The sequence below is a fragment of the Falco peregrinus genome, chromosome 1, assembly GCF_023634155.1.
Source record: "Falco peregrinus isolate bFalPer1 chromosome 1, bFalPer1.pri, whole genome shotgun sequence".
NCBI classification, from domain to species: Eukaryota; Metazoa; Chordata; class Aves; order Falconiformes; family Falconidae; genus Falco; species Falco peregrinus.
In genome coordinates, this window is record NC_073721.1 from 38797257 (window position 1) to 38814704 (window position 17448).

Sequence of the window (17448 nt, forward strand, 5' to 3'; positions counted from 1 at the left end):
GGTGTTTGTGCCAGCCAGGTTCACGGGAAGCAAATTGGGAATTAGGGGCAATTGCAGGGAAGCTGGGGGCTTTGTCTCCTTGCGACTGCAGCTTTTAGTGCAGCCTCTCTCTTCAGGAAACCTGTGCAGAAAGTGTGTGCGCGCGCACGCAAGCACACGTGTGCTGTTTGGAGTTTGTGGTTTGATTTATTTTTTTTTATGTCAGTCACCTTTTCTCCACTTGCTGGGGAGTGAAAAGAAATGAGAGAATGCTTTGGAACCGGAGTTTAATGATTCTTCCATCCTTTCCTAGGAGCCTCAAACAACTGTTGTCCATAATGCTACAGATGGCATAAAGGTAAGGGATGGGAGAGTTGCCACAGAAACCTCTGCTTCTCTCTCTTCGTTCTCGTCTTCGTGTGTCTTACTTCGGTTTCTACCTCTCCAACGTCTAGTTTGTAGCATGCTCCTGAGTACTGCTGGCAGTAGACTGGGAGGGTTGTGTTGTAGGGCTGAGGATCTCTGGAAGAGGCTGAGTAGGGACAACTGTTCAGATATTATCATCTCTTTCCTGGTGTGGTGCATGACCACCACTCTTTTCTGTGTGGGGTGGAAGAGAACATACAGGCACTTACACACCTGGTTTTTTTTCCCTCTGGAAATGGAGACCTGTTCCTCTGAGACAGCCTAGGAGCCCTTCTTTAGCTTCTTGAGGCTATTCGTCTTCCAAACAGAAGCAACTCCCATTTGATCTCATTTGACAGAGTTCGGTAGTTTCTGTCCTTGTAGAAGTTCTGGGTGGACGGCTTGAACGGCTTGAACATGCAAAAGCTGAGCAGAGACGCTGTTAAGTTGTGCTTTAATATTTGGCCTGCTTCCATCCAAATCTTCCTTGTATCGTACTCTCCCTGCCATCCCTGCCAATGTTTTTGCGCTTTTCCTCATCTTTCTTCACAAACAAATCAAACTATTTGCTGATGCTCCCGACTGCTGATGCCTGGTAATGCTGTGTTCTGCTGCGCAGGGTTCCACAGAGAGCTGTAACACCACGACCGAAGATGAGGATCTGAAAGGTAGGTGTTTTGCCTGTTATTTCTGATACAGTTAAGCGAAGGCAGGGCATCCTGGAGATTCAATCATTGCCTTGAACTTGCTTCCCAGATTTCCGTGTCTGACTCAGTTCATAAATTCGCCATGACGCTGCCATTCCTGTCACAGTGGGACCAAGCGTTGGGAAACCAGCTGACTTGGCCTCTGTGGTATATAAACACTGTTCGCCCTGAGCTAAGTTGTTTTTGTCTTGGAGTTGGAATTCTTTTCTTGTAAATATCGTGATCTGTTCATCGCCATATCTAGGCGTGGAAAATCCCTACCAATCCCTTGAGGTTTGGAGTCGGGTTGTGTTTTTGTGCTTCCCTGTAGATTACAGGGAGTTGAAGCCTCTCTGCCACTCAGTCTCCCTTCTGACCCCTTTCTGGGAATCTCTGTAGTGGCATACACACGCTTTTCTCTTTACTTTTTTTTCTCTTTGGGTCTATTTTTCATTTCTAAGATGAAGATCATTCTCAGCCTGTCCTCTCTGAATGGAAGTGATTTTTCATGTCCTTGACTGAGATATCAGTAGAGGGAGAGGCTGAGAAGAGATTTCACACCTTTCAGTGACCATATCATAAATATTCTGTGCGTGGAGCACCTTCATCTGAAGAGTTCTACGAGTCCCATATCTGCTTGTGTTGTCTGAGCAGCTGTCCTTTTCCTGGCCTCCCTAAAGGATGAGAAGACGTTTTCCTAATAGCAAGATTGGGGATGGGTGGTTGCAGTTTGCATTCTGAGGGAGATGTGTTGTTAATAGTTTGCATTTTGAGGCAGAGGTATTCTCATTCCCCCTGTGTCAATCTGAGTTACATATCCAGGGAAAAATCAATGCTGACCCTGTGGTGCAGCAGCAGTGTCACCTCTGCCAGCTGGGCTGGTTCCTGAGGCTTTTCCCGTGGCTTATCAGAAGCTGCTGGCTCCTCTTCGGAGGAGTGGCAGGGATCTGCCGTGCACAGCTTGAGGTGGGATCTGAACTCCTACAGGACAGCATGCTAGCTCCCACCTTTTTGCCAGAGTAATCTGTGGTTGAGGAACCTAGCTCTGAGGGAAGAAACTGGATGGGTTTGGTAATGTGGTAATCAACGTGATTTATCTAATTCTCACTGGATGTCCATCCAGAAGAAATACTTGTCCAGAACTTTATCTCCTTTGGCAGCTTTTCTTAGGAGAGGTCCGAGGCTTGAGCCAGTTGAGCCAGTGGGTCCTGTAAGTCAGGGGTACGAATGCTGGGAGGAGAGGAGGGCTAGGGCTGGGACGGGAGCGGGGAGGAGAGCAGCCGGCCAGGGCTCCATCTGTGAGGAATGCTATAGGGCTGCATTGCTGCAGGTGAAAACCGAGTGGGGGGTTTAGGCAGAGGTTAGAAAAATTTGTTACGATTTTAACAGAAGAGTATTTGAACGGAGGTTGGGAGGGAAGGAGCTTGCACAGTAACGGCCTGTGCTCCAGCCAGCTCTGCTGATTGTAGTGCTTCAGTTGCAAGTGTGGCGGTGTTCACCAGCATTCCTTTTCAACTCCTGCCCTTCCATGTTTTAAGCTGAGCAAGCACTCAAGCAAAGCTGTAAATAGACCAAAAGGTTTGGGGGTGTTGGAGCTCTCGGCATTCCGCATAGCCATGACTCTGGGAAAAGGGAAGTGCTGCTGCAATTCCTCTGCCAACTTCTTATTTGCAGTAGACGTCAGGTTATACAGATCTCTTCTGCCCTGGTGTAGGAGACATCGTCTTGATCCGTCAGGGACACGTTGTTGCCACCGTGGTGGGGCTAAAGGCAGCGCTCCCCGCCCGTCTGGCATTGTAAATGGCACAGCAGATCCATGTTGTAGAGCTGTCTATTTGGCTTTGCCCTGGAGGATACTTCTGCATGTTTTGTGCCCAGCATCGTGGTTTCTTTAATGTTCTCCTATTTCCTTTCTCTTTTTTTATTTACTGAACTTGCGTGTTTTGTTTGTGTTTGTGTTTTAATTCCCTGCCATGCTAGCTCCCCCTCTCTCCACCGGGGACGGCAGCTCAGTGCTTGAAGGACGGAGGCACAGTGAGAGCAAAACACAGACTGAGTCCATGCAGTCCCAGCTTTCTCTCTGTTTCTCAGCCAGTAAGTCCAGGGGTGCAGTGCTTCACGGCATCTTTTTCACACCCCTCCCTCCACCTTTCCCATTTCTCCTTCCCTGAATTTTTCCTTTCCTCAACTTCCTTCCAGAATGTTGATTTTTTTTCATTTCCAGTACTCCAGAACAAAAAGAAATCATCTCCCTTCCTGCAAAATACCCTCCTCTGCACACTAAAAATTTCCAAACCTTTCCTTCCCTTTTTGGAAAAAAAACCAACCAAAACCCACCCCAAACAGAACCTCATCCTAGCTAATTTCATTCCCTTGCTTTCATCTGGGTGAGACATGGAGTTCTCTGCGGAGACTCTGCCTTTTGGGGTTTCCTGGGGCAAGTCGCTGCATCTCTTAGTTTTCCTTGGGGTAAATGGGGTCAGTGGTGCAGGTCAGCTCATAGAGGGGGAATGCAAGGCCGGGGTCGGTCTCACTTCTCAAGAGCTTCTGAGCACCCCAGGTGTGGGTGGTGCTTGGGAAGTGCAAAAGGAACAAAACCCAGTTTTATAGAATGCTTGAAGGATGCTTTGGAAGAGAGGCTGTTGCTGCTGGAAGACCCTGTAGCATTTCCAAATCTGCTGTCAGGTCCTCTGAGTGGAAACCCATGGATAATGGTGGCTCTGAGGGGCGTTTCTCTGTTGTGAGCTTTACCTTGCATGTCTGTCTGGCTCGCTCAGCTGGTACCGGGGTCAGTCTGCCAGGTACCATCTGCCTGATCCCTCCTGACCTTGCTACCTCCATGGAGGAGCCTGTGGCTGAAAAACTGAAAATATATAGGAAAAAAGCTTGTAGGTTGGAGAAAGTCTAGGTGGGATTCCCAGCCTTTCCTCTACACAGACATACTGTACTAGCTGCCTGAAAGGGTATTATAAATGTAATTTATAATTATCATACATTTAAATAATCACATAATAAAATTTAATATAATAAAATAAAAAATATTATAATATTATTATTAAATACATGTATAGTATCTTTATAAAGCTGTAATGGAAGGGTCCTTAATGTGAGTCGGGGAGGTCTGGAGTGTTTGATTCTGTTCCGGTCAGTCTGGGAAGGCAGGTACAGGGATGCCCTCCTCCTCCTGCCTTCCTGCCCTGGGTTCCTGCACACAGCACCAGCACCTCATATGACGCAGCGCTCGGAGCCTCTCTGTTACTGATTTCTGAAGTGCTCCAAGGGTGTCAGACCTGCTGGTTGATGAGGTGCAGCAGGAGCGGTGTTTTGCCTAGCCAGAACGGAAGGGAAATGACCTCTTCTGAAGTCCTTTTTGCTGTGACCTGTCCATCACTGCTTTCTGATGAACTCTTTCCTCTTGCTGATAAAGGGCCCTGCTTGGTACGCTGAGGAGTGCCACATCGTTTCTCTGCCAAGCGGAGCAGCGTGCCCCCCACTCCCCCCCACCCCGAGTTGAGATTTGCAGTGATGTGGGTGCCCCGCATCCCTTCCCTTCCACTTGCATCTCCGGGGTTGGGTCACCCTCAGACACACCCCCCCAGCAGCAGCAGCACGGCTCCCGCTGTGCCCGGGCTGCTGCCCCCAGCAGAGTCCGGTGCCCAGGCCGGAGGGCGGGTGGAGGTGCCCAGGATGCGGATGGCTCTGGTGCCCGCCGGGGCTGGGGCTCTGCCTGTCTGTCTGTACTTCTTTGTTGGTTTTTATTTTGCTTTCTGGTTTGTTGTGGTTTGTTTGGGGTTTTTTTGTTTGTTTGTTTGTTTATTATTTTAATGCTTACATTTGTTTTGCAGCTACACAGTCTTGTGAAGAGAAGCTTCTTGCCTGGGACAGCCCAGGGCAGACATTGGAGTTAGAGCGTGCTCGGTCGGAGCCTTTGCTAACTCCAGTAGTTCCCTTTGTACTTAACCGCGCACCGTGTAAGTTAGCAGCCGGGTAGCAGTAGTGGAGTAGTGCAACTAGTACTAGTTACCGTAGATGTAAAGCTCCCCCCTTCTTCTCTCCGCCTCTGTGCCCCTCTTCCCCCCCCGTCGCTCCGGAGCCCTGCAGGGAGCGCCGGTGGCCGCTGGGGGGCGCCGCAGTGCCGCCGTGCCGGGGGAGCGGGGCGCCCCCCGGCGGCCGCGGCGGGGCAGGGCCCGTGCCGGGAGCCTCTGCGCTCGGCGCTGCTGCCGCGGCGGTGCTGGCCCGAGGCAGCGGCACAGCCCTGGGTCACGCTTTTATATCCGTGCTGGTGCATGCCTGCCTCCCCTTTGTGCCTCTGCAAAGGTAGGAGACGCTTGGGTTCATCGGGCTGAACCCCTTTGGTGCCTCTCCACGGTGTAAGTTAGGAAACCCAGGGATTCATCGGGATTAATCCCTTTTGTGCTTCTCCACAGTGTAAGTTAGAAGATGCTTGGATTCATCAGGATGAATCCCTTTTGTGCCTGTCCATAGTTTAAGTTAGAAGATGCTTGGATTCTTCTGGATGAACCCCTTTTGTGCCTCTCCACGGTGTAAGTTGGGAGACCCAGGGATTCATCGGGATTAATCCCTTTTGTGCCTCTCCACAGTGTAAGTTAGGAGACCCAGGGACTCATCAGGAGCAGCAGGTGCGAGTGCTTTCCCCTGTGACATCCTGAGGCTCTCTGTCCTTTGGGAAAAAGGGATCATCACCTCCTGTGTGCTGGTTGGAGCTTGGGACATGTAGTATAAGCAAGAAGATGAGCACGGTCTGATGGAATGGACTTGTGTTGAAGAACAGGGTTGATGCTGCTGCACAGTGACACTTGGGAAGGGGGCGCAGATCTCCTTTGGTACACGGTGCCCGTGGTCTGCACATTTCCTCACTCATCCCAAACAAGCCTTTACCATGGACTCCATCTTCCAGACGCTGCACATGTTGGTGTGTGCTCTGCATGGAAGGGAGGTCCAACAAGTAGCCCCGCTTCATGCAGAGGCAATTCCAGAAGACTTGCTTGTAAGGACATTTTTCACACTAGACACAGCCCACTGTGTTGTTTTGATCCATTCCCTATATACATCCTTCAACATGTGGAAATGTATACAGAGTGGCAAAACAAGCTCCCTCAAATTCTGAGCCAGTTGTCCCCTGTCTGAGGTGTTTCTGTGGCTGGCAGGGGAGTATAATTCTCTTAATTGATTTCCAGAGTGGGTGCAGACATCTTTGGCAGCCAGTGAGATTATCACCTTGTTGCTCTTCAGCTGCACTTATCAGTGGTGGGATGAGATGCACATGTGGATGGGAGCTTGCAGGGGAGGGCTGTTCAGACTAGCGTCTTCTGGCCTTTTGAGTGGAACCTAGCTTCCCTGACTTGGACATCTAAAGATGGTAGGTTGGATTTAAATGGATTTAATGACAGGCATCTGAGATGCCTCAGGTGAGGCTTCCAGAAGGACCTATTTCTTTCGGGGCCTAAAGGAGGAACAGTCAAGTGGCTGGTTCCATTTCAGACACCTACATTTTAGATGCCTAAGGGGACATAAATTCCACAGTAGGAATTGTAAATTACTTGGTAACACAGAAGGTAACGCTAGCCTCCTAAGTGCTTGTATAATGTGCAGGATATTCTGCCTACAGGCACAGTGTGGGGAAGGCTGAAGGGATGTGAGGGTGTGCATATGTAGGCTCAGGCATGTATAATGGTGCGCATACAGTCGTAGAACTTGAATTGTGTTATCTAACAGAACCACCCCAAACTTGGTGTTAAGAACTCTTGAAATCAGCATAGGTGGTGGAGCACCTCAGAGGGGATGGGACCTGGGCAGTCAGCTGTGGGAAGCCAAGGGAGGAGGGTGCAGAGGTGCTGGCCAGAGAGGAGCCAAACATCAGGAGACAGGTGGCCCTCGTCCTCATTCATCCAGAAGTCCAGTGCGCTGTATTGGGTTAGCGGCAGTGCTGTCAAAGCGCTGAAAAGAGCCATATCGCAGGGATCGGTGGAAGCTACCTGCCTGAGGAATGGAGCACGCACCAGGGCATAGCGAGGACCTGTTCATCCAACCCATCCATCCCACTACAGTTGTTTTTCTAGCTTGCAGAAGTCATCCCTACATGTCCCGCTTGCTTGTTTGTAGCATTCATAATAGCTGAGGTATTGGTGATGGTGATAGGCAAGTGGGAGACTTTTTCCAATTGGTGTGATCTTGTGTGGTGGCCATTTGTGTGTGACTACTGTGCTGAAGGGTTTCCACATCTTAAGCTGCCAATCAAGGGCTTTACATTTGCAGATTCACTGATATTTGTTGGTCAGACTGGCCAGAAGCACCTCAGGCTGTCATTCAGGAGACACCTCCGGTGCCTTACACCTTTCTAGAAGAACAAAAAAATTTGAATATGACATCTTCATTTCCTTTCTCCCGGCATTATGGGATCACCATTCCCCTTTCATCCCACTGCCCCCCTACTCGCATGCTGATGGCTGTCATTACTGCATATCTCCAGAATGCAGGGAGCAGCATCCTATGAGATCTAGTCATGGTGCTCCGCAGATTGCTTGTGTGAAGCACCCACTAGCCCCGTGTTCCCACCGAAGCCTTACACACAGTTAAATTGCTCTTTCTTCTTGTTCACAGTGCGTAAGCAAGAGATCATTAAGATAACAGAGCAGCTGATAGAAGCTATCAACAATGGAGACTTTGAGGCTTATACGTAAGTACAGATGTCTTCTGAGTTGTTTACCAGTTGGTGTGCAAGTGATGTTCTGGCTCCTGGGTACGAGGAGCTGTCACGCGGGTAAAAAGGGACGGTAAAAAGTTTCATCGTTTTTAGCCTACATCAGTTAGGAGTAGGGATGTGGTAAGGCTCTCATAAGTGAACGTCAGGTAGAAGTTGGGTATCAGACAGAAGCAACAAAGGGAAAATGCCCTGGCTTTGTAAGAAAAGCAGGGGGGAGGGCAGTGAGATGGGCAGAAAGAGAATAAAAGCCAGAAGCCTAAAGGCTGCTTTTCTGTGAAGTGCCAACCAGCAGCAACTCCATGTTGTTGTGGTAGGACTGAGTCCTCCAGGAACTTATTCCCTGGCATAGGGACATAGTTAGGTGGGTGCAGGGTGTGAGCCAAGCACTCACCGGTGCTTCATTGTGTAAATGGCCCTTGGGCTCAAATGCAGACTGTGAGCCTGTGGTGGTTTTTTTTGCAGAAAAATCTGTGATCCCGGCTTGACCTCATTTGAACCTGAAGCACTGGGGAACCTGGTTGAAGGAATGGATTTCCATAAGTTTTACTTCGAGAACTGTGAGTGGGTAGATTTGGTAACACCGACAGCTTTTTCTCTAATCCCCCTTTATGCCACGTCTTGAGGGGGGGAAATTGCCCTTGTTTTTATTGGCTGTCAGAACCAGCAAGAATATGATTGTGCATGGGCTACGATGCATTCGTAAAAGCCAGCCTGCTTTCTCTCAAAAGCCCTTTTCAGCAACAATTCCAATTGTAACCCCCAGATCCTTTCACTGCAGGCATACCATTTGCCTGGTGCAAATATGTTGTAAGCATGGACTGCAGGAGATTTAAAAGTGTGAGGCACCGGATTTCCTGCTGATATGGAAATGGAAAAAAATGAGCATATTTTGATGGAAACAACATGTATGTTTAGAGCAGACATACCGAACGGTCAGACATATAGTCATGCACAAATTGGTCACGCCTTTGCCTTGGAGTTTGCCCGGGATGGCTTCAGATCTCCAACACCTAAGGAGCCTGTTTACGGGGATACGAGGGTCACCTTGTCAGCCTGGGGCAGGAAAAAGAATTGGGAGAAAAGCTGTCGTTGATACTGGTGGATGTACCTCCCTTCCTGGATGTCTCCACAGGATGAGATAATTGAAATCCAAGTCCTGAGCTGTTCAGTTTGCTTTATTTTGGGGGTTTTGTCAAGGTCCTTAGTGCAGGCAGTTCCTAGCACTACAAGTATGCAGACACTTTGTCTCTCTCAAAAGCCTGTTCTGGAGTGATTTTTACACTTCTCTGAGGCTTGTTCATATTTAATGCGGGCCTAGCTTAAAGATCTCCTGATTATTGACTCCTTTGCCACAACATTCTGTAATTAAAAGATCTTTTCCTATAACTGAAGAAACAGCAGCACTGATGTTGAAAAAGTGGCGAGTATGCTTTGCAGAAGAAGCAGGAGCAAAGGAGGCCAGGGAATTCTAGGCAATAATAATGCGCAGTTCCTAAGGAGAACAACAGGTGATAGGGGAAAGAATTGCTTGGATTTTGCCTGGAAAATTGCAGGAGCAATTTTTATTGTATCCCAGAGTCCAGTGGAAGGTGAGTAGAATACTAAAGAGGCTGGAAGATGTGGAGGGCTGTTCCTTCTTTGTAGTAAAGTGAAGCTGATGGTTTTGCGTATTCTGCCAGTATTGTCGAAGAACAGCAAGCCGATACATACCACCATCCTGAACCCCCACGTCCACGTCATCGGTGAGGATGCTGCCTGCATCGCGTACATCCGCCTGACACAGTACATCGACGGCCAAGGCCGGCCCCGCACCACGCAGTCTGAGGAGACCCGTGTCTGGCACCGCCGGGATGGCAAGTGGCTGAACGTCCACTACCACTGCTCTGGAGCTCCTGCAGCACCTCTCCAGTGAGGATCAAATACGGGTATGGACTGTCAGGGAAGGAGTATGTCACACACCCAGCTAAGGTGCCGTATGTGGGAATTCACTATTCAAGGCTGTTTAGCTGGCTGAGAGAGGTTTTTAGTCGTCTGTAGGCTAGGAACTTCTGCTGATCAGTTGGTGTTCCCTTCTCTCAGCCCTGTGCTGTAGACTCAGTAGGGTTACCTGCCACTCCTGACAAACTGAAGTGTTGTGACAGACAGTTGTTGCTGAGCACAACTACCCTTGTAGCAGCAGTGCTTCCTCCCAGGCGCTTAGCTCTGTGCCCAGGTGGAGTGCTAATCCAGAGCAGAGAGGAAAAGCATCTCATGCTGTGCACAGGTTTGCTGTGTTGCAGTTGTCAGGGATCTACCTTTACGTGCTAGGGGCGATTTCGGAGAACTTTCCTGATAGGAATCTCATTCTCTAGAGAGATCGTTGTAAAATCTATACAGAACAATTTCTGTGCCATAAGGGTAAATATTTATTCGTATACATTTTACTACCAATTTTCTGACTAGAAGGTATTTAGTGTACAACGCTGAGAAAACTCAGAGAAAAAAAAATCTAAGCTGATAATAGTATCGGAGGATTTAAAATATCTCCCAATTAGCTCACCACATTTCAGCATTGGAGGAAACTGATTATAGAGTTTGACATGAAGCAACGATTGTTGCTTGATCCTAAATGACAGCAGATCCATCTGCTTCTGCAGCATTTAGGCATTCTTGTTTATTGCCTTACTGGTTTCTTCTAGTTAGATGTACAAAGTCTTTCTGCCCCCTTTCATTTTATGCTGAAGTATGTGTCTCATTCCTTTTAAAGATCTAAGTTTCCTAATCTTAGGACCTTTTTACTGAAGATTTTCTATTTAAGAGCAAACACAAAAAACATTGACACCTGGGAGACAAGCTTTTTTAAATGTGGTCATTTGAGGATGAACCACGCAAATATACTTACTGCTTGAGTCCTAGTGCTGTGTGCTGCTTGGGACTAAGCCAAGAGCAGTTTTTATTCTTCTGTGTTGTGAGGGGTTCAGCCCTATGAAAGCAATGGAAAGGAATGTGAACTATCACAAGCAATTTGCAGAGGTCACAGAGGGAATTTGAAAAGCAAAAGCCAGTTGGGGGCACCAGAAGCAGGGAAGCTTTCAAGAGAGCTGGGCAATCAGCTGGATTTCCAGGGAGTAAAGGCAGTGAGAAGGATAAAGCCTTTGCAGGGAAACAGAAAATATCCTCGCATCAGTTTTCATCACGGAGATGCTGAGGAAGACTTCTGTCCTGGATTTAGACTAAAAAAGATGCAGAAGAAATTATTGACTTGAAGATCGGTATGGCTCGATGACTGTGTCTAGGAGTTCTGAGGAAGCTTAGGAATGGAGAGCCTTAGCTGCCGCGGGAGAGGGGTGTTTCCCTCACTTGACTGCTGAAATGTTGCACCTCCTCCGAAAGTATGTGCAGGAGGGATGCTGAAAACTGCAGAGCAGAAGCCGTTTCCAAACCACAAGATGTTGGTTAAAACATAATTTTAAAAAAAAAAACTAGAAACTAAACTGGCGTTGAAGTATTTGCATGCCTTTCTGGGTTCTGAAGGAGGTGTAACCACGTGCGGTCAGGAGTGGGGTCGGTGTGGGTAGCCCCCTCTGAACACACTGAATCGCTCTGGAGCGGCGTTGGCCAGCGTGCAGTGAAGGGTGAGGATGGAGAATGCGTGAGGTGAATAAGAAGGGTTAAACAGAAATCAGTGGTTTGTTCTCACCTGGGAGGCAGAGTTCAGTTTCGGGTAAGTCATCTGAAAAGGAAACTGCAGCCATAAAAGAAGTTTGAGGTTAATCAGAAGGCTTCTGTGTAAGGAGAGAGTAGGAACCAAGAAGAGAGAAGACTAGTAAGAAAGTTTGTGACAAAGACTTGTGAACTAGGAAGTGGTAGAAGGAAGATTTTGGCTGTACTTTCATGGCAGGACAATGCTAAACAAACATGAAAAAACCCCAAACTGAAAACTGATCAAAATAAATCCAGTAATTTGACGGAAGAGGATTAGCCAGGAGGAGCCTTTGCTAAGAGCAGTCACTAGGGCTACAACTTTGCAAAAGTGCGGAAAAGCTCATACATTTGTATAAATATTGAGAATATTTAGAGACAAAATTACTGAAGACTCACAAAAAAAGGCAGCGGGGGGGAGGCGGGAAGGGTCTTTCAGTTCAAGGCAAAAGCCAAGTTTTTTGGCAAGTGCCAAAGTGAGGCAGAAACTGTTCCTCAGGCCCAGAGCCTTTTCTCTCCGCTTGGGAAACTTGTTGAGCTTCTGGGATGTTGCTGTTAGGTAGCAGCCCAGGTCTGCTCCAGGCAAGCACGTAGTACATTTCCCTCAGCAGCCGGCTTTCCATAATTCGTTTCCCTCAGCAGCCGGCTTTCCATCGTTCGTTTCCCTCAGCAGCCGGCTTTCTGGCCCGCTCGGCCGCCTGGAGGGAGAGTGGGTGCCGCTGGTCTTCAGGTGCTCCGCACGGGCCCCAGCCTCTGCTGCGCTGGGAAGGGTTTCTGCCTGCACCAAGTAATTGGTCTGTAGAAGACATGTTTTATTAACTGTGTACAGCTAATGTTTGGCTTTATTTCCTTCCATCTTCCATCCTGTTCTCCCCTCTCCTTTCTGGGTGGACACTACCTCTTCCTGACTGCAGCAACTTGTGGAGATACTCAGCTGGAGGGCAATATCTTCTTAGCAAGCAGCTCTGGAGTGCCTGAGTGACAGCAACGGTCATGTCTGTTTTGACGTTAAAAAAAAAAAATACAAATTACAAACAGGCAGCAGCCAAATGCACGAAACCCTGCATGCATCTGATGCTCCGGGCGCTGCCTTTCTGTTGTTTTCCATGGATCCATCGTGTCTGTTTCTGCTGTACGAAGGTGTTTTTAAATCTAAAAAAAAAAAAAAAAAAAAAAAAAAAAAAAAAAAGACATGCTGTTTGTATAAAATAATAAAAAACAGGAATAATGCTAAATAAATGACAGATTATCCAACATGCCCCTTCCCCCAGGGCTAAGAAAATGGCAGCAGCTGGAACATCTTTCAGAAATGAAGTGAGGGGGAAAGCAAAAGTGAAGGAGAGAGAAAGAGAGAGGGAGAGCAAAAAAGGAGGCAGCTTGAGCAGCAGATGGCTGAACTGTGCTCCGCAAGGCCGTGGTGGAGGTTAACATCGCATTCAGGCTGTGCTGCGACTTCAACCGTGAGAGGTGGCGAAGAGACCCCAGAGGAGCCAGTGTGAAGACTGGGGTTCGAGAGAGAGGAGGTGCTGCTCCTCCTGTTGCCTGGCAGACTGACTTCAGCCTGTTCCTTCTTTGATTTCTGCACAGCAAGAACGCTATGGAAAGCTGGTTGCTCGGCTGCAGGATCCCAAAACAGACTTTTCTTTTCTTTTTTTTTTTTCCTTTTTTTTTTCTTTTAAAGAAAAAAAAAAAACAAAATGGGTTGTTGATCTTAAACTAAAGGTTGAAGTAGGGATTAAAAAAAATGGGTTTAAGTGATTATAACTTAAATAGAAGCTTGCTTTTCAGAGATGCCCGTTTTAGAAACAACCACTACCTGGCCAAACATGGAGGTTTGAAGCCAGCTTATTTAACTTAACAAAACAAAAGCATTGCATTAAGAGCAGAGATTTTAGAGGAAGAGGGTACATGTATGCGATTTTCTATGGGTTGGGTTTTTTCCTTTCCAGTAGTATAGTTGGGATCCACAGTGCTGCAGAACACGTGTTCCTTAGGAAGCAGACAAAAAACTTAGTGTTATGTTCTTCATGAAAACTTGCACATACACTCCTATATGAGGCATAAATAGCGTGTGTTTTTTTATACTGAAATATATGCACCCATAGAACTAAAGGGGTTACCTGGCCTCCTGTTTGATTTGTTTGGTCTCCGAGTAAAATCGCAGTGGGAGCCAGCAGCCCCAGCCAGGTGCTTCTCCCCACCACTAACTCATCTGATGTTTGTAAGTGTCATGTTTCCTAGTGTTTATTTGGGTAATTTTTCTATTTTTTACGGTGATGTTGTAACACAGAAAACTATCAGATCAGAACCTCAAAAACTGTAGGAAGGACTCCAGGCCACCTTCCTTTGTTGCCTGTGGGTGTTAGAGGACACCTGGAGAAGCAGAGGGGAGAGGGAACTAGCGCATGTGATCTGATGTTTGTCCTTTGGGCCAATTCATCTTCCTTTCTTTCCTTTGCTGCAGGAGTCCAATTCCTTTAGTCGTTGGGTGGGGAATGTGGAAGTGTTTTGTTGACCTTACCAAGGAGAGAGCCTAGCCCCAAGAAGAAACTGGCCTTTCTGGCAGACCTGATAGGATTTGTGTTGACCAAGGGAAGGCATGTCTTGCAGAAGGTGGGATGGGCTTTTACCTGAGCTTCTGTCCATCCCTAATCTTTTTTTGGATTTTGCGAGGGAGGTAAAGTGATTGCATTGACAGCATACTAATCGTGAGGCAACGTTTTTACAGACTATGGAGGAGAGAAGAAAGCCAATTTGGAATTTTAATCCTTGTTTACCAGCATGCAGAAAATTGGAGCTGTCGCTGTGCAGCAGGTAGCTCTCGGCTCTTGTTGTTAGAGAGGTGCTATCCCACACCAGGATTAGACAGCTAACCCCTGACGAAGGAACAGACCAGCCAGGTTTGCCAGGTTTGTCTGAGCAAATACGCTTTTTTTTTTTTCTTCTTTCTTCCTCCCTCCCTCCACCACCCCAGGGAGGAGTGTGGGGGTTGAACCTTTGGGGGGCAAACACTAGATTTCATTATTTCGAAACATTTTTAAGACAGCACTAAGCCAGTGAGTGAAGTGGAAAAGTGAAAAGCCTTGATATTTTATTCAGGTTTTTGTTTTGGTTTTTTTTTAAGCCACAAAGAGAGAGCAAACAGGAGATTACATTGATGCCATTTAAAAAAGATAAATACAAAACATTATGCATGCCTTCTTTAGGTCTGATCTTCCTTGTCTCTACCTGATGATTAATAATTACAAAAGAAAACCCTCTGTATTAAGTATCTGCATCTTTCAGAGAAAATTTTAAAAAGAACAGAACTGTTGGGTTTTTTTGGTTTTGCACAGTCTTGGAGACAAACTCTCTTTTGGGGTTTTTTTTTTTTGTTTGTTTTGTTTCCTTTTAAGTTAATGAGAAAACCTTAGCTTGGTATGGCCATTATCAAACACAGCTGTACACCTTTAGCATTCTTAATGTTCTCTTATGGGGCTAATATAAGCATCTATATAATATATATTATAAATATCACATTTTAAACAGGAAATGGAAGGCATTTGATGCAGAATTTTTGCATGATATAGAAATAATTAAAGTTAGCTAGTGTTTGTTTGTTTGGTCTGAATGTTGGTAGAATCTTCATAGCTTTGTTACAATGAAACCTTGAACTGAAAATATTTAATAAAATAACATTTAAACAGTGCAAAGTTTTGAGCATCACATTTTTCTCTTAAGCCATGGGACAGTGTGGAACTGGCACTTCTGGGACAAGAACCAATCCACAGAGCTTTTTTTTGGGGGGTCAGAAAATAGTGTGATTTAAAAACATCATGTTTAAAAAGGAAAAAAAGGTAAGTGGTACCATACCTAAGATGAAAAGATAACTGGCATTGATAAAAACAAAGGGACAACAGAACCTGTTGAAATGAACTTTATGGCACTTCCCTGACAGACCATGGGATAATCGGGAATGGCTGCTTCTGTTCCTGACAGCCTAACCCTTGGCCAGCTGTTACTTCCTTTCTCAGTCTTTGTTTTCCTCGCTGGTATTTCAGACTGCGGGAGAAGCCGCCTTGCCATTAGGTTTGCCTGGTGTAAACGCAGGCTGGGTGGCAGCTCTTGGCTGGTGAGCTGCCGTGCTGTGTCCTAGGCAGGGTGCTCCTGCGGGCACGCATCAGCCGCTCACCCGTGCACATCTGCCTGCTCCAGCAGCGTAAGCATCATTTCCTAACGCAAGTTAGAACGAGGTTGGATTTAGCCTGTTGTGTTTCTCTAGTGCCCTTGTTCCTAGAATTTCATTTGTGCTCCCTTGGGTGGGCTTTGTTCCATTCCGGCCTTCGCTGCTTTGGTGTTTTTCTTTCATTTCGCACCTCGTACTGTTCAGGCTACTCTCTTGGGGGCTGCAGGTCCCCCCTGAGCCTGCAGTTGTGCTGCTCCTGTGAAACCCCTTGCCAGGGGCCAGGGAGCATGGCTCTGGCAGTGGGACCCACGTGCTCGGGTGCTTTTCTGCATCTACCTGCTGGCCTTGCGGCAGCTGCGTGCATATCAGGTCCGGCATGGCTGCTGCTGGGGTTGCCCTGGGGTTGCACATCTCATTCTGATGGTGGCTGCAGCTAAGGCTGAGGGGCTGTGGTTGGCATCTGTGCGCCCACCTTGGCAGGCCTGGCCAGCATCCCGCACCCCCAGCCCTTCTCAGGTGCATCTGGGAAGGGCTGCAGATGAGATGAGGCTTTGCTTTACCTCGGAAAGAGAGTTCAGCGTGCTTAATCCCCTTTAACTGCAGCAATTACCTAGTAAATAGGTGTCAGTTGCTGCTGCTTAAAGAGATGATTGCTTTTGCTGCCTGATGAAACAGGAGGAAAATTGTCCTTAGTGTTTAAAGGGAGAAGGTAAGAGTTTTACAGCCTACTTCACAGGGGCTGAAGACAATCAGTTCCTAGCCAGAGAAGATAGCTCCTGCTATTACTGCGGTAGCAAAGAGAGGTTCTGCTATCATTCTGACATCTGAGGCAGCATCATTCACCAGGTAAGGTCTCTCCTGAAGCAGTTAATCATATCTTAATGGTCTTGAAAGAAATGGTGCAGTATGATCTGATAGGCACTAGGAAGGTACTCATAAAGTCAGTGATGATTTCCCACGTTCTTAGTAGCTCTTTTACCCAGGACAAAAGTAATTTAAACACTTACTGAAAGCACAATAGTTGGGCTAATGCTTACGTCAGGAATATTTATGTAGCATGTATATGAGGCATTTCAGACAGTTCCTGTGTATGTGTGTGATTTAAGTACATTTAGAGAAGGTGGTGGTGTTCCATTTAAGCTGTACTGTATGTGTCTTTACCACTTGCAAGCGCTTTGTGAGTCCGTCTTGGCCAGGAGCACTGAAAAATGGGATAGAACTGCTCCAGAAAGGGTTCCTGTTTTTCCTGTGGTTTAGCTGGCAGCAGGGGTTGGGAATGGTGCTTCTCTGCAATGTGATAGATGCAGCGCTGAGCTATCAAGCCGCAGCAGTATTCCCAGACACTTATTTTCCAGAATGCTGTATCTGGTTATGGTTTGCTCATCCCGTTGGGTGGCGTTTTGCCATCTTCTGAAGAGAAGCAGCTGAGCACGGTTTGCTAAGCTCTCCCCTCTCTCCCAATGCGTGCACATGCATGCTTGTACACGTAGGTTGATTACTCTGGGGGAGACCTATGATTGATGGTGGCTTTTATTTGTGCCCAAATCAGATTTACCTTTAAACTGGAATGGGTCTGCTCTCGCTCACCGGGCTAGCAACACAAAGCCCAGCAGGATGCTCCTGTGCTACAGAACCTATGAGATGTGGGGAGAAGTATAAGCAGAACAGAAATAAAATTCCATTTATTTTTTTAATGAAAACCGTTACCTTTTACTTGTGTGACTGATAACGTAGACAGACAGAGTGGTGGACAAGCAGTCAGGAGATCTGTGAGCTGTTGCTGGTTTTGCTGTGGCTCTGTGGGGAGA

General features: G+C 47.1%; 1 protein-coding gene across 16 annotated transcripts in view; it reads left to right on the forward strand.

Annotated features, from left to right (window-relative positions):
- CAMK2G (calcium/calmodulin dependent protein kinase II gamma) overlaps positions 1–15167 on the forward strand; it is a 121701-nt gene extending 106534 nt beyond the window's left edge. For 5 of the 16 annotated variants that reach the window (XM_055796885.1, XM_055797070.1, XM_055797009.1 and 2 more), the window contains 8 exons: positions 293–337; positions 1004–1052; positions 3051–3164; positions 4916–5041; positions 7692–7767; positions 8257–8351; positions 9474–9719; positions 12390–15167. In XM_055796885.1, the coding sequence (XP_055652860.1) occupies positions 293–337; positions 1004–1052; positions 3051–3164; positions 4916–5041; positions 7692–7767; positions 8257–8351; positions 9474–9706 (738 nt within the window). In that variant the 3' untranslated portion in view covers positions 9707–9719; positions 12390–15167. The remainder of the gene's footprint in view (positions 1–292; positions 338–1003; positions 1053–3050; positions 3165–4915; positions 5042–7691; positions 7768–8256; positions 8352–9473; positions 9720–12389) is intronic. The other 11 variants (XM_055797184.1, XM_055797369.1, XM_055797239.1 and 8 more) reach the window with 4 other exon arrangements.
- Positions 15168–17448: the final 2281 nt, after the last annotated feature.